The sequence below is a fragment of the Triturus cristatus genome, chromosome 4_1 (genome assembly GCF_964204655.1).
Source record: "Triturus cristatus chromosome 4_1, aTriCri1.1, whole genome shotgun sequence".
NCBI lineage: Eukaryota > Metazoa > Chordata > Amphibia > Caudata > Salamandridae > Triturus > Triturus cristatus.
This window is the reverse complement of record NC_140585.1, coordinates 811,033,353-811,058,718: the sequence shown is the minus strand read 5'-3', so window position 1 is coordinate 811,058,718 and position 25,366 is coordinate 811,033,353. Positions and strand designations below refer to the sequence as shown.

At 50.3% G+C, this 25,366-nt stretch overlaps 1 protein-coding gene and 1 long non-coding RNA gene across 2 annotated transcripts in view; one reads left to right on the top strand and one right to left on the bottom strand.

Moving 5' to 3' along the window:
• The window catches only part of LOC146855610 (uncharacterized), a 482,547-nt gene that overhangs the window by 85,601 nt on the left and 371,580 nt on the right, over window positions 1–25,366 (top strand). The window lies entirely within an intron of this gene.
• Window positions 1–25,366, bottom strand: part of HELB (DNA helicase B) — a 373,513-nt gene that overhangs the window by 144,176 nt on the left and 203,971 nt on the right. The window contains exon 7 of the mRNA XM_085653437.1: window positions 6,704–6,831. Within this exon, the coding sequence (XP_085509563.1) occupies window positions 6,704–6,831 (128 nt within the window). The remainder of the gene's footprint in view (window positions 1–6,703; window positions 6,832–25,366) is intronic.

The following is a 25,366-nucleotide window of genomic DNA, read 5'->3' as shown; positions in this document are numbered from 1 at the left end:
AGTTGTGTCATTATCCCATCCCAGCCAACAACCAGCAGATTTATCTAACTGCCTTACGCAGGTTCAACGCTGGATGAACAGTTCAGCCTTAAAACTGAACGGAGCAAAGACTGACGTTCTCCTCCTTGGCCAGAAAGGACCCACTCTCTCCCCGAACATCTGGCCAGGATGTCTGGGTCCCCCACCTGACCCTAAACAAGAAGTAAAAAGCTTAGGCGTGTGGCTGGATACAGACCTTTCGTTCACCACGCAAGCAAAAAAAGTAGCCGGGACGTGCTTCGGGCTCTTGAAATCACTGAGGAAGATCCTGCCCCTCTTGCCCCCCAACTCGCAAAAATTGCTAATTCAAGGCCTGATTCTCTCTAGGCTTGATTATAGCAATGTGATCTACTTGGGCGCCCCTGAAACAACAATGAACAAGCTTCAGAGAATTCAGAATGTCGCCGCAAGGATTCTCACTAATACTCCCGCCAGAGCCTCGGCCAAACCAGCACTAAAACTCCTTCACTGGCTCCCAATTAGGGAGCGGGTCAAATTTAAGGCCCTGTGCCTAGCCCACAAACTGCTACAAAATCAAGGCCCCCCTATTCTCAGAAAATTTATCAAACCTTATAAATCCTCTAGATCCCTCCGTTCTGACAAGGAGAATCTCATCATCACTCCCAGATTTAAGAGGGCACGTTCAGGCGGAAGACGTTTCTCAGTCCACACCGCCCGCCTCTGGAATGCACTCCCCCGCGACCTGAGAATTGAACCACATTACCTACGCTTCAGGAAGCGGTTGAAAACCCACCTTTTTCCTTAAAAGCAACTTGCTCTTCCGGAACCCCGATCTCCTACCCCCCCCCTCCCCTCCCTTACCCCCCTCCTTTCCCGGCCCTCTGACCTGTAGAGGTAGGGTTCTTAGCGCTGGGATACCTCCGGGTGACTACGCGCTCTATAACATTTTTTAATAATAATAATAATATTCCTCCCATGCATCTAGGAGTCCATGATCAAGCAAAAATGTCGTAACGCCCTAAAGCCCGTAGGTTTCCTCACAGAGTAATTACACGCCCCCATTTGGTTGTGTGACACCTCTAGATGGATGTTAAAATCACAACATAGGACCAAGTGCATCTAAATTAGAAAATTCCAAAATGTCCACTTCATCCATATTTGAACCATATGCTGAGCATAATGTAAGTCTGGCTGGGCCAATGCAACATTCCACAACCACCCAACGACCATACTTAGCTAGTAGAGTCTTTCCCGCAGTAGAAATAGCGCGTTTTGTAAAAATAGCGACTCCACGGTTCGCTGTGTACAGGTTAACAATGTGAACCCTAATTCCTTTAATAGATGCTTTCCCCAAGGAATATGAGTTTTCTGTATGCAGACTAAATCAGGTTGCATTGACCTCAGCTCAAGAGCCACTCTATGCCTCTTATTCCAATCATTAAGTCCACATACATTAATGGAACATATACGTAGTCTTTGAGACATCATCGCATAACCCCCTTATCGCTACAATAAATTCCCTTATCTTCTTGTATTGGAATTAAGATAAGCCCTCGAGACACGTTAAACCTCCTTAAGTATATTAACCACTGCTTACCTTCAATTTTTCGTTTGTGTCAATGTATTGCTGTCTTGCTTGTACCTTCTAATAAAATGGCCCTCCACCTTCCCACACCCAAATCCCATCTCCATGCACTGCCCACCCTCCCCAAACACCCCACACCCCTCCTTCAAGGCAATAGGGCCCACAAGGTCCATGGTGATGGAATGCATTCCTCCCACGCCACACCCAAATCTTATATTAACTGCTTATTTTTTATTCGAAAATGAGTAGTCCTACCCATCCCTTATTTCAAATATCTATATCCCTAAACAGCAGTATCCAGAGTTGTCAGAAATTCTTTTACTTGTACTTCGGAGACAAAAAGTGGGCTTTATCTGTATATATAACTTTAAACTTTGCAAGATTCAATAGAAAGACCTGCACCCCCTTGCTCTGAAACAATGGAATTAACTGTCTAGGTTGCCACCTCTTCTCCACAGTCATCTGACAATAATCTGGCCTGACAAAGAATTCATAGCCTTTTCCCAGTCTTTTCCTATCTGGCCACGCCAAATCATACAGGGCTTGACGTAGCAAAACGTTATTCGAGCATTATAACACTGCCCTCGGTTCTACATCCTCTTGGCCGGCTCGAGAGTTCAACTTAAATGGAAAACGGTGGGCCCTCTGAACTTCATGCTCCCAAAATCATTGCAATAGTTCGGGAAATGCCTCTGTGAAAAGTTCCACAATAAATTTGTGAACAGCTGTCCCTTCGGCCCCATATGGAATCCTGAGTACTCGGAAACTGTTACGTCGCAAACGATTCTCCAAATCTGCCAATTTTAACTGAGTGTCTTCTCTATGGGGTCTGAACATATTAGTCCCTTCCTTCTGTGCTGGCAGGTCGTCTTCCAATGTTGAAACCCTATTCTCTGCCTCCCCAATCAATTCTGCAAATTCTGAACATGATTTAGCCACTCGACGAATAGCTTTCTGCATTTTACGACAGGCTGCTTGTGTTCTTTGCCTCTCTGTTCTTGTCTCGTCCCTGTGTTCTATTATACTTTGATATAGTCCTCCATGATATCTCTTCCGATATGTCTTGAGCTGAGGGACCCAACCGAACCGCCTCTGGGAGCCTCTCTCCAGGAGCACCAAGTGTTTAGGTAAATGAATAATCCCATGAAAGTCCCCCCGTGGCTGCAACTAAATCCCATTTGCCAGGCCCATCCTTCTTTCGAACACTACCTCCAGCCGTTGCAGAAGCTACACTACTGGCAGGAATTTTCCCCTCCTCCATATGGTGACTGCTTGACTCACTCCATCCACTTCCCAGTGACTCTCCTCCAGAGTTTCGCCTGCGTAGAGAAGACTCATCTTCACTGGATGAGTTTAACTGGTCAGATAGAGAGAAAAACTTGTCCCCAGAGGCCACCGCATCGCCTACCCTGATTATATAGACTTGTCCATCCTTTCTCCGAGCCCGAAAGCCATCAGCCTCGAGGTCCCCTTTTGCTGTATTATTTGGTTCCGGTGCTTCCCCTTTATCTGAATCTGAATTAGCCCCCTTGTTTTCAAAGCTATCCGTGGGACTATTTGAGAGTCGGAGAGGATGTGACACTCCTAATGCGGTTAGTGGTATAACCTCTACCCCCACAGAAGCAACAGTGTTAATTTGCTTAGTCCCAGAGCTACTGCTCACCTCTAGTGAAGTCTCAGCCTATACCTCCATTCTTCCGTCCACGGCGGGTTGTAACGGGGCACCTCCTGCTTTCAAGAATGGAGATTTCTAAGTATTACATTTATTAGGGGTGGGCGGAATTTGCGAAAGCAACTTTCGCAAATTATCGCGAAAATGTTACAAATCTCCGCAAACACGCGGAAATATCGCGAAGATGCGGAAGTTTTTTCCCCGCCCGTTCGCTGTATTTTCTGCATGGTCGCGGCTCGCCAACTTACCCATGCGGTTGCTCGCGGGCGCGGCCATCTTGTTTTCACTCTTCTCGCGATGTATGATCGCGAGAAGAAAGACGTGATCGCGCGACGTATGACGTTACTGCGGGCGCAAACTGTCGCGAACAGCGCAAATGGCTACCAACAATCCAACATCTCGTGGAGAACGCGACCGGATCGGGAAAACTTGTCGGCGAACGCGGGGATTCAGGTAAGGCGATCCCGCGCGCGCAAGAATGTATTATTTTACAGCGCGAGCAAGAAACAAATTATCGCTAAGCTGCGGAATGCGGAAATTTTGACATTTTCACGCTCTCCGCAGAACGCGAAAATGTCAAATTATCGCAATTTCCACGAGCGGAACGGAAATTTAGACCAGGCCTAACATTTATCCATAAAGAGGGCCGCCGGTGTTGGTTTCATTCCTGCCCCAGGGGGCTTCTCTGGGCTCGCATCAGCTTTCTTCATTTGGTAGATCCCAGAGCACCGAGTCTCCACCTGGGCTTTCGCCGTGCACTGCGGATTCGTGGAGTTGCGAGTCTTGGAACCTCTCGCGATCTTAGGCGGCATTCCAGGAAGTACGAAGCAAGTATAGCCTCCAGCCCTGTCCCGGATCCAACGGGAGCCTGTAGTCCAACTAAATGTTAACTGTAGCATATACTGACTGGCAGGGATCATTACGCCGGGGGCAGCCAAATATTGGTTGGGAGGGAGAACAACAGGAGTCTGGTCAGGAGGAGAGCGCTTTCCAGCTGACTACACAGCCGCCATCTTGGCCGTCTACCCCCTATTCCTTCTGAGTCAGTCTGCCTCTTGACTGTGGTAGTCACTGAGAGTGAGTGGATAGTTAGGAAGAGAAGAAAGTGAGGTAAGAAAAACGTGGAAAGGGCGAGTGAGTATATAATAAAATCAGGGTTACTAGAATTATGCGATTTTGCAGCTGCTGCATTTTCTGTAAAATTATGGATTTGCCAATTTTCTTTATTGCTGGCGGTAGAGTGGGTGTGAGTTATTTACACCTTCTGTGTTGCATACCCTCCCACTGACCAGCAATACAAATTTTAAATGATATGTTGCAACCAGCGCTTTTTTTATAAGGCTTTCAGCTGTGCTGATTTGCAACATGTCTAAAAATATTGGCAAAGTCAATAGTTTGCATAGGCAGGCTGTATTGGCTTTGCCAATGCTTGTTTTACAATGTATCAAAAGTCCTTATTATAGAAAGTCCTTGGTGCTTCTAAAAGGTAAGAGTGGCTACCAAAAACACTCAAGTGGAAATTCCCAAACTACACAGTTCACTGTCAAACACTCCGTTTGCAAGGTAGTCCAGAAATTAATCTTCCAGCCATTGTGCACATAATAGACCTTTATTTAGTAGAGATGATGTCCTTTTCTAGCCAACCGGTGTTTCAACATTGCTGTATTCATGAGGACTAGAGGCTATACAATATATGCATCAAATTTAATCCATCGAGCCACAAACTACAAAAGTCACCTTCAGCAATGTAGTTCAAAGTCTTCCAATAAATCAGTGCTAATAAGGATTTGTAGCGACTTATGAAACAAGCCTTGGCAGAGCCAAAAGGTCTCCGCAATCCGAGAGCTTTTGGCGTTGTCAATGTCAATGCCTTCTGGCCATGCTGAATAGTAGCACGGCTACTGTTCAGCATGTCTGAAAGTCATGTAAAAATCCTAAGCATATGGCAGCCACTTCAGTTTTTTCCCTGAAGTAGCTTAGAGCACACACACAAGCAACAAAAGCCCCAGCGCTGCTGTCTCTGAAAGTGGGAGAGGCAAGACAGGCATAGCTTGCCTTAGGATGGATTTATTTTCTGTTTAGCAGGCACGAAAAAACAGAAAAAACACAGGGAAGAAAAATTAAAACAGTCTCCATCCGCGATACCTACAAAATGGGAAACTGTGCAGTTTATAGTCTTTTGGGAGAGCATAGTGCATAATGTCTAGAGTGCCCAACTTTGAAGCTGGGGAACAGGGTTAGAGTCACAGCAGGAGGCTCAACATCCTGTGATTCTGGGAAAATTACTTAATCTAGCTGAGCCAAAAAATGTATGTGTCCATTTGTAATGCAACTGGTGCTCATCTAAAGCACTGTGATATCTTCAAGTTTGCTCTATATAAAACTGCAACAACAAAAAAAAGAACACAGACTTGCAATTTCGCTGCTTTGCAGTTAGAGCAGTTTAATGAAGTCTGGGTGGGAGGAGACCAAGGTGCTTGTAAAAACATAAGCACTCGTGTGGAGTGCTCACACACAAAGAAAAAAGTAGCTCCTACAACAGGAGCAGTAGATGGACACAGATTTGGTCCATGCTCTAGGGGAGAGCTAAACACAAGAAGAGGCATGACACATGCATGCCACGGACAAATGGGGAATAAAGGATATGAGAACGCTGATAGAGCGAGGAAATGGTACCATCTGGGCTGTTCCTTCTCCTCCAGGCCTGCATCGCTCACGTGTAGGCCACACACCACAGCTGCAGCAGCTACTGTTGCAACAGCCTCCTGGCATGTTCCAGCATGTCTGCTGTTTTTCTGCCTTGCCAGCCACACCGCTTCTCTCTGCTTCTGTGAGTGTTCCACCAGCGCCCTGCACGTACCACTACCGTTATTTGCAAGTCACCGTCCTCCATTTTGGTGACTCCACAGCATTTGGCCTGCAATCTCCTCAACATTTATTGTAGGAGACATTGCTTAGTTTGGATACCTTACATTTTTCTATAAGAAATCAACACTCACCATATGTGCACCTGACTCGGTGGATAGGCAAGAAATGTCTCTCACTCCTCAGTCAATTTGGCCATGCCCTCTCTACATTTATATATGTAGAATCTACACTGCGTATAAATGATATAGGACTTGGGATCCTTAACAAAAAATCTACTGCATGGAGCAAATATCTGTGTTATGAAATTTGAAGGTTTAGAAAGAGTGAATTACAGAGCACTGAAAGAAAAGACAAGTTCCATCAGGCCAATGTCAGATCATGTCCTAGTGGTCATGCATCTAAGGGATGCAAAGCTCAAAAATTCAATTTTTTTAAACTCTTTGTGTCAAAGTTCGATATATCAGTCTAATGAGAATCAAAGGGTTTCTTTGCCACACTAATCGTGATTACACAACCATCCATAATACATGATCTACTTAGCTTGCAGAAGCAACAGATCATATAGTTCTAAAACTAACCATCGTCATTTCCATCCTCGGGTAAAGAGACCAAAATGAATTTCTTTTCTGAGCTTGGCATTGTGACATCCGACTGCTTTCCTATTTCCACAACAGCATCAAATTCGGCAAACTTTTGTTCAGAGATTCTAAAATGAAAAATACATTTTTAATGTTCAGCAGTTGGCAGATGTGTCTATACTGCTACAATACTTTTTACTGGAAATGGCAGGCACTACATAAATCAATTTAGATGACACTCAGAATTGCAAAAACATATTCCAATTTTACTTTTCGTCCAATGTCTTAATATAAATCAAATTTACTGAAAGGAACATAGCAACCAAATTCAAGTAGCAGTGTATACCAATATCTACAACAACAAAAGATTTCATCTTTCATTTTGCTACTATCACTTGCTTCATTTAATGATAATTCTGTAAATCAATGCAAAGCAACCATCAGAAATCGACAGCATGTTATCAGTAGAATTCATTATTGTTGGGCTCCATTATGACATTCACGGTTGGTTCCCCGGACTGATGGTATTGTGTGTAAAGATTTCTCTGATGACAGGCAATTTTGTTAGGATCTCATCAATGCCTTCAAAATCAAAGCTGTGATGTGGTGTGCCACATTAATGACATAATTTGATTATTCAGGCATTAGCCTCAACAAATGAGCATAGGAGAGGGTTACTGTAGAAGTGCCATCATCTTCTGGAAGGATACGCCTCATGTAATGACCAGAATATGGACAGCTATTTCTGGAAGTGACGGTGCTGACAGTAGATAAGTGGTTGGTTGTTTTTTTTTTTTTTTACGGGTAACAGCTCTTTCTAATTTAGTTTTTGGTGCATTCAGTTACTTTCAGCTACTTTGTGTGAAATCACTGCAATTAGAAGGCCTCTGCAATGAAGGAATAAGCCATAATGTATTAAAAAAATATGAAAATAAAATTGCAAAATATATATATATTTTTTAAGGCAAGCTCCACTTTAGCAAACATCCATGCATTGACTCAAATAGGCACCAGGTATATCTGCAACCGACCTATGTGGTCTTAACATTGCTCAGATTTGGGGTTTCAAAAGATAGAACCTTTCCGTGGGTGCCTAAAGATTCCAACCCAGGCTGTAGACTGTATCGGTACCATTCAGACTCAATCTTAAATATGTTATGCACATGCTGAGAACTTAAACTGGAAATAAGTTTTCTTCTCAAACCTCATATTAGTAATTATTCACAGAACCCTGTGCTTATCACAGGGGATGTAACAGAAGCAGTTATCAGTCAGGTGATAAAAACTGTGACCTCACTTGTGTTGCAATCAAGCTTTCTAGGGCACCTGTCTACAGGGATATTTCCCAGCACCCTACAGGCCAGTTCTTCTATCGACCTCAGACTGGAACTAAATGCAGATAAAAGCCAGGGCACCCGGTCTCTCCTACAGCCTTTTCACACGTTGTTCGCCTTGTATTGTTTTTCGGTGCTTGCATTTCAATTTATTGTCGAATTTTGATTTGGCAAATTGAAAAGGTGCCAACTGGTGACAACAGCTCCTTGACTTGTAAGCGAGCAGTTACTTCAGAAGTAAAAACTAGGATGATAAGGTTCCTGGCCAAGAAAAAAGAATATTAGGGCGCACTGCAAGATGGCCACACTGATGTGAGGCTCCCGATGCTCGACCCCTCGCATCCGAACTTTCCCCGTGTTCCGCTGACCTAGCAGCGCCCCGGAGGTCCCTATCTGCTGCGGGACCGGGGCTCTACCATCGGTGACACTCTTGGCCGTCTGCCTGCCCCCTGGCCCGAGTTCTGCCGACTTTCGCTTACGCGGCCGCAGGGGACGCGGCTGGCTGGGTCTGAGGCCGGCGCCCGGGGCTACGCGAGACCGCGGCGCCCAAGGGAGGCACGGGCCGTGTGGCCGGCGGCGGCCGGTCCTACAGCGCGGGACCCGCGGAAGAGGGTCCCGGTCCTGCCCGGAGCTGCTGAACCCTGATCCCGGTTTGGAGGGGTGCATGCTGTGCCCACGGGACGCCTGAGACTTGCAGGGACCCCGAGACAACGCCGATCAGAGGAGAGAGGCGCGCACCTGAGTGAGCGGCCCCGTGGGGCCGGGCCTGGATTCCTTCCTTGTGGTGGCCGAGAACTGGCGCAGACAGCGTGTAGCGCCCACAACAGGTACTGGCGTCGGCGGTTGGCGGCGGGGGCCCATCGCCACACGAGGGTCCGTGCGCTCCCCTCCCCCGTCGCCGCCTGGGCAGTGAGGGCCCCCCCTATTTCCTCCCCCCTCCTTGGGGGGGGTTCAGTTGCCGATCGCGGCGGGGAGCGCCGCCGGAGTATGCCCGAGAGGCCGCTGTGGGGGTCTGATTGGACACGGGCCCCGTGCCTGAGACAACGGTGGGACTAGACCACGCTGGATCGCCTTTACGCGGGGCTGCGGCACCCCCGGTGGTCTCTTGGCCCGTCGCAGCGGGGGGAGGGCACCACTCCTGCCCCTCGAATCCGCACCGGCTGGCTGTTGGGACACTGGGACGGCGAGCCACACAGCGCCTGGGCACCGGCGCGCGCGCCCCGAGGGCAGTCATGGGCAAGGAAAGGGGTGCCAAGTCGGCGGCCGCGCCCCACCAGACCAAGATTGACCGTTTCACGACCTCCGAGCCCCCGGGTGCTGGGGGGGAGGCGGCGCCGACTCCCGGCACGGACCTTGCCGCCATTCTGCAGGCCATCACCGCCTCCCGCACGTCCTTGGAGGGGATGGTCGGGGAGGTGAAGGTGGACGTGGCGCTCCTACGACAAGATCTCCGTAATGCCACGGCCCGCATCACCGAGACGGAGTCCCGAATTTCGACCGCGGAGGACGACATCAGGCAGCTCCAAGATCAGGTCCGGGAGCTCACGACCCATTCCAAGGAACTGCACCGGCGGGCGGAGGATGCCGAAAACCGGGCCCGCCGCAACAACCTCCGCCTGGTGGGCTTTCCGGAGGGGGTCGAATCTGGCCGCACCGATGACTTTCTTGAGAAGTGGTTTAAGTCCTGGATGCCGGCGGCCAGCTTGTCCACCTGGTTCGTAGTGGAAAGAGCGCACCGGTCGTTGGCCGCCAAACCTCCGGTGGGGGCCCCACCGCGCCCCTTCATCCTGCGGATCCTCAATTTCAGAGACAGAGATGCTATTCTGAAGGAGGCGCGGGTGCAGTCTCCTTTGTCCTTCAATAACCACACCATCATGGTTTTCCCCGACTACACCCGGGAGGTTCAAGAGCAACGCCACTCATGCCTGGAGGTGAAACATAAGATGCGCTCCTTGGGTCTTCGCTACCAACTTCAATTCCCGGCCCGCCTCCGTGTGGTCTTCCAGGATAAGACCTTGTTTTTCGACACTCCCCGGGCGGCCTGGACTTGGCTCACTGAGGAACGACCCCTGCGCCAATCTGGGCGGGCGTCCCCGGCTCGGAGGCCTTCGGACCTGGATACAACCAGGCCTCCTCGCCCGCGCCGCAGGAGACGCACACAGTCCCGGCGGCCCCGGGGGGGGTTGGCAGCTGGGCCTCGCTCCACGAGCATGTCGGGCAGGAGGCCGAGGGACTCGTCTGCCTCATCCGGGACATCCTCTCAGGCGGCTGGGGGCCTCCGGAGCCGGTCGCCGCGCCCGCCGGACCCGTCCCTGACCCCCCTCATCGCGCCTGTGGACCTTTCTGATCTCTCCCGCAGCCCGGCCATTTGACTTTGGGTGGTCTTCTGTCTTGGCAGCAGCTCTGGCGGCCCGGTCCCGCGGCTGGGGCCGCCGCCACAGTCCTGGACTCAGCGGATCTCCGCTCATGAGTAGTAGTCTAGGCCGGAACACTTGCATCCGTACTTCTGGAGGGGTCCACCACGCTCTTGACACCCGAGCGTTTCGCTTGGGGCTTTTGTAATAGTTGTTGAAGTTAGGGCGACAGATGCTTCAGTTCTCGAAGTGTAGGGTGGGGGGTTGGGTTTTGTTGGATGTTTTGTTGGATGTTCCTCCTAGGGAGGGTGGTCCTTTTCGTTTATGTCTGGTTTTTCCTGGGTGCGCCGCATCGCAGCTTCCTGCGAGCGTTACTGCAAAGCTCCGCGCTTGCTCACACACACGACCTGCTGCTGCCCGCTCCCGTCTTGGCGCCCCTTAGCTTCCTCCTGCGGGCGTCATTGCAGCGCTCCGCGCTGGCTCACACACACGGTCTGCTGCCACCCGCTCCCAGCCTGGCACCCCTGGTCCCCTGTTGCCTGTCCCCTGCCTTCCCCACGGGTCCTGGGCGATCCTCCTTTCCTCCCAGTGCGCCGGTGCGGCATGATGTCCTCCTGGCACCCCTGGGGTGGCTCCGACCCTGCGGCGTCCCGATGCACCCGTTGTATCCATGGCTGACGTAGCCCCCAGGGCGCAGCTGCGTATCCTGTCCTGGAACGTGAACGGCCTGCTGGATAGGCTTAAGCGCACGGCGGTCCTTAAGTATGCTCAGCGCGTTGGGGCCGACGTCCTCCTCCTTCAGAAGACCCATCTCCTTGGGGAAAAATGCCCTTTATTGGCGCGTTATGGCTACGACCGGGTGTGGCACTCGGGGTTTTCCCGTGGTTCCCGCGGGGTGGCGGTCCTGCTGCGTCGTTCCTTCCCCTTCGTCCTTCAGAGGGTGGCCCGTGCGCCCCATGGAATCGGGATTGCTATTTGTGGTACGCTGGAGGGTCGCCCGGTCAGCTTCCTTTCGCTCTATGTGCCTCCCTCGGGATTGTCGCAGGCTCTATCCCACGCCGCCTCGTTGTTGGAATCTCTCCCCGTGGGCGCTATCGTGCTTGGGGGCGACTTTAACGCGGTCCTGGCCCCACAGCTGGATTCGTCGGGACCGATTTCGGATTCCCGCGCCGCGCGAGCGAGACAGCTGGCGGGATGGGCGGAGGCCCAGGGCCTCTGCGACGCCTGGAGGCTTTAGCATCCTCACGATCGTCAATACACCCACACTTCAGCCGCTCACCATTCTCACGCCCGTATTGATGTGATTTTTGTCCCTCCCACCGAGTGCGGAAGCGTCCAGGATGTCCGCATCCTTCCCAGGGGCATTTCGGACCACTCACCGGTCCTCCTGGGTCTGGGCCCCCCGCCTCACGCGGCTAGGCCGGTGTGGAGGTTCAGCGCCTGGTTCCTCCAGGATAAGACATTGCGTGAGGCGGTTGGCACTGAGCTTACTCATTATTATGGTGCCAATGAGGGCTCTGTTTCGTCGGCAGGCACCCTCTGGGAGGCTTGCAAGGCAACCATCAGGGGGGCGGCCAAGGCACAGGTGGTGCGGCACCGCCAGACACAGCTGCGGCAGCTCACTGCTTGCGAAGCCCGGGCGTTGCGGCTGGAGCAGTCGCTCTCCGAGCATGACGACCCGGCGGTGGACCGACAGTTGCGGCTCCTTCGTCAGGAGATTTGTCAGCGGTCCCTCGAGGCGGCCAAGCTTCTTTGGCAGTCCTCGGTAGCGAGGGTGTATGGCTGGGGTGACAAGAACGGCGCACTGTTGCACCGCCTGGCCACTTACCCCAGGGCGTCGCGCATCATTCCGGCGATTACCGACTCTTCGGGGATGCTCCAGTCCTCCTCCGTGGCGATGGCAGCGGCATTTGCCCAGTTCTATTCTCAGCTCTACCGAGCGCGTGCGCCGGACCTTTCTCTGGATGCCCTGCTCGCGTCCGGGAACGCCTGCCTGGCCCGGCTTCGGCCGGACGACATGGAGAGCCTGGAGGCGCCCATCTCCGTCGAAGAGATCGGGGAGGCAATCGGGCGTACGTCAGCGGGGAAGACACCGGGACCGGACGGCTTTCCTCAGGAATTTTTTGCGGCCTATAGGGACACCCTGGTCCCGCGGCTGAGAGCTCACTATGCGGAGGCGCTTGAGAGGGGTTCCTTCCCCCCGGAGTCTGACCTGGCCACGATTGTGGTTTTGCCCAAATCCACGCCGCCGTCCACCGATAGAGCGGCCTACCGCCCAATTTCGCTCATCAACACCGATGTGAAACTCTATGCGGCGGTCCTGGCCCAACGGCTTAGGCCCATGTTGTCGACCTTGGTCCACCCGGATCAATGTGGCTTCATGCCCGCTCGGGGCACGCGCCACTGTCTGCGCCGTCTCCACGTGGCCTTGGCCCATCGCCATCGTCTGACCCCGTACCTCGCTCTACTCCTCGTCGACTTCGAAAAGGCTTTAGATTCGGTGGGGTGGATCTACCTCTTCGACGTCCTGTCCCGCATGGGCTTTGGCCCTCGGTTCGTGGGGATGGTGCGAGTCCTCTATGCCCGGCCCCGTGCCAGAGTACTGGTTAATGGTGCGTTGTCAAGGCCCTTTCGGATCGGCCGGGGGACGAGGCAGGGTTGCCCACTGTCGCCCCTTCTCTTCGCTCTGGCGATGGAACTTCTGGCCGCTCTGATTAGATCTGACCCCCTCCTTCGGGGGTGGGACTGGCCTGGCCTGGAAGCCGACAAAATCGCCCTCTATGCGGATGATGTCCTACTGTACCTGGGGGACCCAGCGCGCTCCGGACCGCGTGCTCTATCCATTCTGAGCCGCTTCGGCCGGGCGTCGGGTCTCTCCCTCAACCCGCGGAAGTCGGTCCTGGTACCGTTGCACCCCTCCAGGGAATGCTTTGACTGGCAGGAGACCATCCCTCTGCGCCGCTTATCATTTCAGTACCTGGGCATCTGGGTCTCCCTCCTCCCGGAGCTGAGCTGGGCGCTCAACGTCGCCCCCCTGGTCAAGAGAGCCAAGGTCGACCTGGCGCGGTGGCAACAGCTGCCCCTCAACCCGCTAGGGAGGGTCGCCCTCTACAAAATGATGATCCTTCCCCGGTTTCTGTACGTTTTGCAAAACGCCCCCCTCTCCTTTCCGCGACCGTGGTTCCGCGAACTAGACGGGATGGCGACGAGATTTCTCTGGGGCGAGGGGAGGCGGCGGCTGGCTCTGTCGACGTGCCGCATACCCACCTTTGACGGGGGCCTGGGCATGTCTGATCTCTACCTCTACTACATGGCCACCCGCCTCCTGGTCATTCACGACTGGTTTGGAGGGGGTTGGTCCGACCCGGCCTACAGGGTGGAACTTAACGGCTTGGGCTTCTCCGACATCCAAGATCGCCTGTACGGCGCCCCCATCCCTGCTTCTTGCCCGGACATCACCAGGGCTGTATTCCTGTCCTGGCGAGCGGCGCTCCGCCTCACCCGATGGACGGGACGGTTGACCCGGGTCACTCCCCTGTGGCACGGGACGTGGTTGCGGGAGGTCACAAAGCTGGAAGGCTTCAAATCTTGGGATCTCATTGGCATTTCCCAGCTGGGGGACGTCTGGCGGGGAGGGCGGATGTGTTCCTTTTCAGAGCTGCAGGCGCGTTTTTCCCTTCACTCCTCTCAATTTTATCGGTACCTCCAGCTGCGCCACGCCATACGCACCTACACCCCACTGGACGTCCGGCTGCCAGATCACAGCCCCCCGGAGGCTCAGGTCCTGCTGGGCAACCTGGGGAGGGGGGGCATTTCCAGGATTTACCGCTCCCTCGTCAACTGCACCCCTACATCCCTTGCGGGTCTTAAGGAGCGCTGGGAGGGATGGGTGGGTCCCCTGGATGAGGCCGACTGGCGGGACGCCCTTATGGCCCCCCGCTTGGTGACGGCCTCCGCTAAGCTGCGACGGCATACCTCACACCGGCTCGCCTTCACCGTGCGGGCCTCTCCGGGGACGCGGCCTGCCCCCGATGTGGTTCCGAACCGGCAGACTTCCTGCATATGGTGTGGTCCTGCCCTGCCTTGGAGGGGTTCTGGAGAGGCATTGAGACCGAGCTTACGGAGGTCCTGGGGTGGGAGGTGCCGCACGACCCCCGACACTCGCTGCTGGGCATTACAGATGGCTTAGATGGCACGCGTTCAGAGCAGCTGTTTCTCATGACGGCCTTGATGGTGGCCAAGCGCGACATTGCTGCGGCATGGAAGCAGCCGCTGCCACCAAGTGTGGCTAAATGGGGTGCTGGGGTGGACTGGTGCGCGGCGCAGGAGCGGACTCTCTATTGGGCACGAGGATGCCCCAAGAAATACCGGAAAGTTTGGGGGAAATGGCTAGGCAACATACTTTAGCAGGGCGGTTCGGGGGGTGGAGGGGGGCTTCTGGGGGCGGGGGGGAACGGGGGGTGCTTCCTAATGTATTGCTGTGTGGTACTGCTTCGGAATACCAGACTGTTTCTGTTGTTGTACTGTTTAAAACAATAAAACTTGTTTATCAAAAAAGAAAAAAGAATATTAAAAGAAGAACAGTGAACAAAAAAAACATATACAACAGCAATTTTTACCCTTTCTGGGAGCCCCTTTGCTTCGAACCATTTACTCAAAATATGCAAATTTGATAAAAATGATCAATGAATAGCCTTCCAGCTATGCAAATAGATGGCAGAGCCAATCACATTCCAGGCCATGCCCCAGATATGGTGCTACAAACAATGTCACAACGTTCACTTCAGGTAAAAGAGATACGAAAAGTTCCAAAGCCCTCCTTGGATGCTTCTTGGACCTTTTAAGCCTTGGAGGGTGAATCTCTTACAGGAAAATGAAAGGCTTTAGGTGGGATTAAAACAGAGGTCGAACTTTTTGAGAGTTCCAAGCACTTCTGCTTGTGCATTAACCCTCTCCTGCCTTCCAGTTTTACAGTCTCTTCCCTTAAAAGTACGACTGCTAAACATGCGCTACCCCCGTGCTTTTACGCAGGTGGACGTGCAATTTGTAGCTGGAAAAATCTGCAAATCCTGATTATTTAAATCGATATTTCGTATTTCTCACGGCAAATGCGAGACATGGTAGGTGCGAACAGGAAAAAAGACACAAACCCCGTCTTGCGGACATGCTTCGCTCGCTCACGATGCAACACACATCTTCAACTTTTACGCCCTACCACTTTCAAATGTCACCAGCCGCCACTGTTCACACCTGTTGCCTAGCCTTAAATCCTAACTGCATACTTGGGAGTAAAGGGTGCCCATCGACTTTGGTTTTATCTCCTCCTGTCGCAGGCAACCGTACCAGTCACGCAAATGGCGCAGCATTTTTATCGGCACAAGTGGGCTAATGCAGGGAGGTAGGATTTTTGTGGATTTCTGCTGATTCTGGATATTTTCATTACATAAATGTAAGGAAAATGCAGGATTTCAGACATAGTTTGAGGTTTGCAGGGCATTGTGGGTATGAAAACCTCATGGGATCCATGCAAGGCACACAACCCTGGAATCCCCTGGTTGTCTAATTTCCAAAACTGTCTGTGGTTCATAGGTTGCAATGATGGCAGCCGAGCACAGCCACAAATCCCCTATAGCGGATTTCTCCATGTAGCATTTTGGGGCCTTTTGTGTCAAGGTCTCTTGTCCAACCCACACAAGTGAGTTGCCAAAGTTATCGGTGGGAATGCTGGGTGGTAGGAAATGTGTGGCTCCCAGCAGATTCCAGAAGTTTTCCTCACAGACATGTGAAGAAACTGTGTGTTTTCAGTCAAAGTTTGCAGGGTATTCTGGGTAAGAAAAAGTTGTGAGATCCATATGAAGCACACCACCCTAGACTCCCCTGTGTGTCTAGTTTACAGAACTGACTATGTCTGGTAGGTTTTCCCAGGTGGCAGCCCACCCAAGCCCAACAAGTGCAGCTTTCCACATATGGAAGTGGGACGATATTGGGACTTAGTCAAATTCTCCTGGCCCATTTGGAAAAGCAACACCCAAGGGAATCAAATGTTCCCTCATTTGACACTGGGTTGGGATTTCTTTAGTGCACAGGGGAGGTCTTTAAGGGTGAGGGTGGGGCAGATGTTAGGATGGGGCAGAACCATCCCATGATTGTATTAAAAAATATATTCCTGCCATACAATGCAGGCAAATTGGGGCACACCTCCTGTCTGCCCTGAAAGGAGGGGGCGGGGGGGGGGGGTCAGTGGGGGTGAGACTAGTTTGATCCTTTTCTGGGGTGAGAGTGTGGCCAATGCAAGTGTGCAACACCCGCCCACTTAACTTTGCCCTGAAGGTAAAATCCCTGACATGGTGGGGGGACATTTCGGCAATCTCCACAGTTAGGACAAAACTCCTACCTGTCCCAGAGAGGGCAGAAAGACACCATTGCCCTTTTTGGGAAGGGGGTATCTTCCAATGCCAGGATAAGCTGCACCCTCCTTAGCTTGTTTTGTCTCAGTATTGAAATGCCTGGTGTTTAGTGGCCATTCTGCCCCCACGCCCGGGAGAAGATTGGGGGTGAATACCCTTAACCAGCTCTACATGCCAAGAACAGATGCATACTGGGTCAAGTAGCATTTTCCGTTCGAGGCATGTGAGCTGTAGATCACATGCTTGCATAGAATATACAGCAGTATTCTCCCAAAGCGGTGGCTAACCTGTAGCTGCTGCAGTGGTTTGAAAACGTGTACATAGAACTGCCTGGCTTACATTAGCTTGCTGTCTTGCCAACACATTTACACAATAATGTTTTGTGAATGTGTGAGGTGTAGACCATGTTGCAGCCTTGCAGATGTCATCTATGGGGATGTTTCCATGAAAGCCATAGAAGCCCCTAGTTTGAGAGTGGAATGCACTCTAGGGGGAATGGCTAAAGTTCTTTTTGCTTTTTCATAGCATGTCTGAATGCTTTTGACTATCCACCGAGCAATATCTGATTTTGAAATGGGATTGCCTTTATGAGGTGGAACAAAAGCAACAGAGAGTTGTTTAGTCTTAAGGAAAGGTTTTGTCCTTTCTATGTAATAGAGTAATGCCCTTTTAACATCTAAGGTGTGTAGAGCACGTTCTGCCACAGAATCTGGTTGAGGGAAGAACACAGGCAACTCAACAGATTGGTTGATATGAAAGGCAGAAATTACTTTAGGTAGAAATTTAGGATTAGTCCGAAGAACCACTTTGTTTTGGTGTAAAAATGGTTCTTCTATGGTTAGTGCCTGAAGCTCACCCGCTCTCCTCAGTGATGTAATAGCAATGAGGAAAGCAACTTTCCAAGTGAGAAATTGCAGTTCACATTTGTGCAATGACTCAAAGGGTTGACCCATCAGTTTGGTGGGAACAATATTGAGATTCCATACTGGGGCAGGTGGAAGTCTTGGGGTAATAACTTGAGTCGTTCCATAAATGCCTGATCAACAGGCCCTCTGAAAAGAGATAGATGCTGTCTATTTTGAAGTTATGCTGCTATTGCGGCGAGATGTAAGTGTATGGATGTGTACACTAAATTTGAATGTTGTAAATACAGTAAATAGCAAATGATGTTCTGAATTGAAGCATCAAGTGGGTTGATTTGGTTGTTATTACAATAAATAACAAACCGAGTCTACTTTGCTGCATAGCAAGCCCTTGTAGTAGGACGTCTAGCCTCTTTGATAATGTTCATGCAGTCTGGCGGAAGATTGAGGTAGCCAAACTCTAGGACTTCAGGTGCCAGACTGCAAGGTTGAGATGACCGGGATCTGGGTGTTTTATCCCTCCACGGCTGTATGAGAAGACAGGATGTGAGATGTAGTTTTTGATGAGGAACTACTGAGAGCTCCAACAGGGTGGTGAACCAAGGATGACGGGCCCATGTGGGAGCTACTAGGATTAGTGTCAGGGACGCCTGCCTGAGCTTCCGAACCACTAGTGGACTGAGTGGGAGAGGCGGAAAAGCGTAGGCAAATATCCCCGACCAGTTCATCCATACTGCATTGCCTTTGGACAATGGGTGTGGATACCTGGAGGTGAAGCTTGGGCATTTTACGCTTTGGTATGTGGCAAACAGATCTATTTCTGGGAAGCCCCACATCTGAAAGGAGGAGAACTTGAGGGTGGAGTTCCCACTCGTGAATCTGTTGTTTCTGTCTGCTGAGCAGATCTGCGAACTGATTGTCTACTCCTGGAAGGTGTTCTGCGAGGAGATACATTTTGTGACGTATGGTCCACCTCCAGATGATCTGTGCAAGTTGTAACAGCTGGAGAGAGTGTGTCCCCTCCTGTTTCTGTATATAATACATGGCTGTCATGTTGTCTGTGCCTATCAGGACAGCCTTGCCTACAAGGTGAACTTGAAAGGCTTTGAGAGCTAGAAATACTGATACTGCTAGAAGCACTAGATGATTTATGTGAAGCTGCTTTTGCTGCAGGTTCCACATACCCTGAGTTTGGAGATGAGCTCCCCAACCAGTGAGAAATGTGTCTGCTGTTTGCACTGTCTGTGGAACTGGGTCGATAAAGGGCCGCCCTTAGGAAAGGTTTTGTGGATTCCATCACTGCAGAGAGCGATGAGTGCGGCCGTCCACCAACACTAGATCTGATAACTGACCCCGAGACGGATTCCACTCACGTGCTAAGGATTCCTGAAGGGGATGCATTTGATGTCTTGCAAAGGGGACTATTAGGATGCAAGATGCCATCATTCCTAGTAACTGCATGAACAACAGAGCTGGCAATGAGTGTTGAGGCTGGAACTGGGAAACTAGAGTTCAAATGCTGCAGATTCTGGCCAGAATGGGACAAGCCAGAGCCTTTTGTGTATCGAGAGTGGCTCTCAAGTACGTTTGCGTGTTGGAGGGTTGGAGATGGGACTTGGACAGATTTACTGTGAATCCAAGATCGTTTAGCAGCTGCACGGTTTTTAAGTGTGTTGTAGACAGTTTGCTTGTGAGCTGGCTTTTATGAGCCAGCCGTCTAAGTATGGGAAGACGTGGATGTGTTGCCTTCGTAGATGAGCTGCGACTCCGAATGGGAGCACTTTGAATTGGTAATGTTGTCCCGCTACCACAAACCTGAGGTATCTGCGATGATCGGGGTGTATTGGAATGTGGAAGTAGGCTTCCTTTAAATCTAAAGTGGACATAAAGTCGCCTGCTGAAGGAGCTGGAGCACTTTTTGGAGTGTCACCATGTGAAAGTGATCCGATTAGATGTATAGATTAAGATCTCGGAGGTCTAGTATAGGCCTGAGAGAGCCGTCTTTTTTAGGAATTAAGAAGTATAGGGTGTAAACACCGGCCCCTTGATATGGTAACGGGACTGGTTCTATAGCTCATTTTCCTAATAGAGAGAAAACTTCTTGTTTGAGAAGGTTTAAATGTTCTTGTGACATCGTGTGTGATCTTGGAGGAATGTTTGGGGGAGTGCTGGTAAGTTCAAGGCAAGAACCATATTGGATAATCTGCAGAATCCATCTGTCTGAGGTGACTGTATTCCAGATGGGTAGAAATTGCGACAGACGTCCCCCGACAGGAGTGGAATGATCGGGGGTAGAGGAAATAAGTCACTGTTTGTTGTTTGCAGGGGAAGTGTGTGTTTAGTTGCCTCTGCCTTGCCATTATTCCCTCTAAATCCTCCTCCAATTTAACCTCTTGACGAGGGCAATTGATTATTGCCCTTGTAAGATGAGGAGAGATTTTATGATGAGGTGTTCTTGGAGCCCCCCCTGTAAAAGAAGTGACGATAGGAGCCCTGATTGGAAGAAAGTAGCAAAGCCCCAATGGATTTAGCGGCCTCCGTATCTTTTTTCATCTTTTCTAAAGTGTCTACTGTAGGATCCGAAGAGGTGCTCCTTATCAAAAGGTTTATTTTGAAGAGAGGGTTTAAACCCAGAAATTCTGAGCCAAGCGTGTCTGCTTTAGCAATACGCTGGTGTTGACTGCGCAAGCTGCGGTGTCAGCTGCATCTAAAGCACACCTAATAGATGTATTAGAAATTAATTTCCCCTCTTGAATTAGATCCTTGGCTTTAGTTTTATGTTCATCATGTAAAATCTGAATATATTTTCCTAGCTCGTCATAATGAGCTCTGTCATAGCGAGCTAGAAGAGCTTGTGCATTCGCAATTCGCCAGTCTTTTGTCAGAGGCATCTATCAATATAGACTCCATATCAGGAGGAAGGGCATCTCCGGTGGACTGCGAATTCGCTCTTTTGCAAGCGTTAGAGACTACCAGGGAGTCTAATGGAACCTGACCCTTGATGTAGGTGGGGTCAGTAGGCGCTGGCTTATATTTTTTACCTATTCTGGGTGTGACAATCCTTGCCTGCATAGGGTCTTTAAAAATCTCATCTGCGTGCTTAAGCATTCCCTTGAGCATAGGCAGTGTTTGTGTTGATCTTCGAGAGGAACTCAAGGTCTCAAATAGAAAATCCTCTTCAAGAGCCTCCTTATGTAATTCTACCCCATGGTATTGAGCAGCCCTATTACGTAGCTTTATATTATATTAGCTTTATGTTATCATCAGGTGGGGAGGGTCTGGAGCAGTATAGATCCGGATCCTTGTCAGTGTTGGGATCTGTATTATAATCCTCCCAGGGTTCATTAACAATGTCCTGTGGCCTATCTTCATCCCCATCCCCTTCATCTTGTGGATCTGGTCATTGTGGTTGTGGAAAATCTGAGGGTGTAATGAGTAAAGGAGGTGTGATATGAGGAGGTGGAGGAGGAGGAGGAGGAGGAGAAGGGTTAGTACCCACATTCTTGCGTTTCAGAGGAATGTGGTAGTCCTCTTGTAAGCCCATTTTCCTTTTCTCTGGCAATGTTGCATGAATATGCTGTCTAGATGAATCACCAATTCCTTTTGTTTCGGATCTGTATTAACAGGCGGAACATCAAAACGAGGCTCTTTAGATGGAAGAGGTCATTTGGGCGTCGAAGATTTCGGCTCTGCAGGTTTATTTTTCGGTAACAAAGGGATGGTCACCATAACATATTTGGATTTCAATGCCAAAGGTTTCGGTCTGGTACCCAAATGGGGCTGGCTCGATCCCGAGTCGGAAGGCTTTGATTTATGTTTCGGTGCCGGGCCGGCAGGCGGCCGTCAAACTTTTTCTCAGTGCCGACCTTGGCCCGAGGGTAGAGGAAGGACCGGGACCTTTTTCTTCGGTAAGTATTAGGGCAGGGGAGTGTCAGTACTCACTGTACGCTGACCCAGTGTCCCTTGCTCTTCCGTGTCGGAGTCGGCTTCGGACACTGAGATGTGTTCCCCCTCTTCTTTGGCTCCTTGTGCCTGGAACTCTTCCTGGTGGAACCTTCTCCGAAGCAGACAGTGCGGATCCGCTGTGCTGATGCATTTTGTGACATCGAGCCCGACGGTCACGGAGCGTCTTCTTAGATCGAAAGGATCAGCACGCATCGCAGTCTTGTTCATTATGTTCCGGGAATAGACACAGGTTGCACACTTTGTGCAAGTTAATGCGCGGAAATTTAGCGCAGCACCCGGGACATCATTTAAATGGAGTATGTTCCATGGACTGCTAGCAGGCCCGACGCAAGAAAGCCCAACGGCCCTTCACGATTCTTCCGATCGAAGACCTTGAGTAGAAACGATACGCGGAGAATGGGAAACGCGATCGAGACACAATACCGTCGAGGGTAGTGGATTGCGCACCAAGGAGAACCCAAGAATCGGTGTCAAACCTGAGCACCGCAATTCACGTCCGAACCTGATGGCGGAAAAAAACAATCTAACAATGGAGTTGATGCCCATGCACACTATCACCGAAAGGAGGAGTCACCTACCTCGTGACTGGAAAAGACTTCTTCAAAGGAAAACAAAGTGCAAACATTCTAACCCAACAATAGATGGCAGGCTATGCAAAGCATGTGATCTACAGCTCACATGCCTCGAACATATTGTTTTTGACCCTGGTGTCTAGTGGGCTTTGTCCCCCCGTGGGGCCAGATCAGGGGTAATTACTCCTCCCTTGGGGGGGAAAGACTGCCCTCCTGTTGAGATGGGGGCATGTATTATATTTAATCAACAAGAGAGAAAGGGAAAATGGAGCAACTCTTGGTCCCCCTAATACTCAGTACATAAACAACAAAAGAGTAAAGCCAAAGAATCGTGAGCCAATAAGAGAGGTAAAAGAAGGCCCTCTTATTTTATAAAAGAACCCTCACTCACCAACCTAGTTGGTGACGTGCCTCTTTATAGGGTTCCCACCAGAGAGGCCGAATGCCCCTCTGGTGTGCTACAACGCCTGGTTACAACGGAACGAGTTTTTTTCGTGAGTGTGAAAAAGTGATAGAGCAAAGAATTTGTGTATTAAAATTACCTTTATTTGCCCAATAACATTTTAATGATGTGGGAATAAGGTAAGGGATACAAGCAGTGTAGTGGATGTTGTAGACTGGGTAAATTGGCTAGTTACATCCTATGGTATAACAAAAACCAATGGTCTACATGTTTCAGCCTCCTTGTGCCTATCGCAAGGCTTTCGTCAGGACCAATCTACCACGGTGGTATGCGCATACTAAGGCGCACCCTAACCTGAGGCAGGAACACAGAGGTACCGTATAACTTATGGTTCTCGTAGTACCTTCAAAACATTGTTAGAAGGCGAATCAATCTGCAAGACAAAACAAACATGGAGACGGACAAAACATATGGACATGAAGTACACTTCTGTAACCACATATGTCGCCCAAAGAGTGACCAGGCTCATGTTGATGATGATGGTCGTTTTCCACAACTGGCGTCCCTACATGGGTTCCGCGATTGGGATAATATTGGGATCCCCACCTTGGGAGACAATATGCAGGGTCCGATTTAAAAACCCTTTCAGGACATCCAGAAAGACTTTCAGATGCCGAAAACCCAATTCTTCAAGTACTTACCGTTCAGGCACGCTATCTCTCCCAGCTTGTAGGGTTTGGAGTCACTGCCAGAGTTCAGCTCGGTAGAAGCCAAAGTATTTATGGGGGACCTCCTGGACCATAGGATCTCCAAAATCTACAAGTCCCTGGTTACACACTGTTCCCCCTCACTGCAGAGCTTAAGGGAGGCCTGGGAGGGCGATGTGGGTCAGATGGAAGAGGAAGACAGGACAGAGGCTCTGGCATCTCCGCGTGGGGCTGCTATCGCAATGAGCCTATGGCTCATTCAATTCAAGTACCTCCATAGAGTTTATTATACTAGGGTCAGGCTCTGGAGGGCGGGCTTGGTAGCCTCTCTGGTGTGTCTCCGATGTAATCAGGAGGATGGGATCCTGTTGCATACTATCTGGCACTGCATGGCACTAGCAAGATTCTGGAGGGGGGGTGCTGGCCTGTGTCTCCGAAGTGATGGGGTGGGAGCTCCCCAACTCGCCGAAGCTAGTCCTCCTGCATGTGATGGAAGGGATCGGGGGCAATATCTACAAGCGCCATCTTATGCTCCTGGGCTTTACCCTTGCAAAGAGGGACATAGCTAAGGCCTGGAAGGCAGCGGTCGCCCCCTCGATCTCCACATGGAAAAATGGTCTAGACTTTTGTATGGGCCTGGAGATCCCGGTATTTGAGGCCAGGGGATGTCCCGGAAGCCCTACAAGATCTGGAGGCGCTGGGCTGACTATCGAGGCCTGGAGCTCGTGCGGCCCCAGGGAGACCGAAGTCGGGACCCAGGGTGACCTCCATATCTCCTGCTGTTCGTTTTCTTCTGCTCTGTTTTTATCTGTGATTTGCTCTTTGCCCCTGGGCAGGACAATTGTTTCATGGCTGATGATGTCTCATATTGTACAATGGCAGTTTGTGTAAGTGATATGTTGCTCTGGAATAGATGGCAGTGCGCGGGGGTGGAGGGGGGTTGTTGTTCTAAGGGTTTGATTTTATTTGCATTGCCTTTCATTTTCTCCTGAAATCTCTATGAAAAATGGTCAAATTCAATTTTTGTATCTTGCATGCGGCAGTTGTCTCTGGGGCTCAGAGATCCGAGTCATATGTGATATTTTGGCAAATAAAATCTGTTTTTGAAGAAGAAAAAGAAAAAAGAAAAACGATGGGTGTATCGCCTCTCTTCATACAAACGGGGCCTGAAGGACAGCATCCCCTGGGGATCTGTGTTAAAGCGTTAACGCCCCTACGTGTCCGAGGTTGTATTTACACCATCATGGCAGGATTTGATATGCATGGTGCCCATTCCTCCACGGAAGTGGTGCTCTTCTCTACCAGCGAGCTTTCCACGCCTAATATAAATGCAACTCTACCAGCTAGTCTTTTATAATAATTAATACTCCAGACACGCATTAGTCTGTTAAGCACATATTGCGTCAGCCATTTAGCACTTTGTGTGCTATTCACAAACAACTAATTCCCAATGGCTGTACTGGTAAGAAGGACATATTTCCTTGGCTTGTCCATTATAGCACAACTGTGCTGTTTTCATTTGAGTCTATTTTTCATATTTAGATTTTTACAGCCTGTAAATTTGCACAGAATACATTGTGCCATCTAAATTGAGCCCACATTGTCATTGTTGCAAAAGTCAATTGCTAAACAGATATCTGAGATGAATTTAATATCACTAGAATTGTCCGGTTTTAAAACTATGTAATAATCGCCACGTTCGTCTCATACTGAATAAAGTTATAACAGTTTCAATACCTGCCTTACATCGCGCAGGTTAGCGGTGCAGCCTTTCTCTGGGTTACCAGATTGACGCAAGCATGCCTGCGCATGCATTGACGTCATCGGGGACCGGGACACGGATAGCACACCCCCAGAACGGCCAAATCTTCGTTTAAATACGCTCCATTCAAGAGCCTCGCTGTCGGCGGGGTCCTCGTGACAGGAGAGTTTAGGTGCCAAACGGGTGTCTGGCTTTGAGTAAGTATCTGAGCAGTTATTGCAGCCGCTTCAGGTAATATGACAGCTATACTTAGATTAACGCGATGTCACGGATTCTCCCTGTTCTTAGTGTGTGA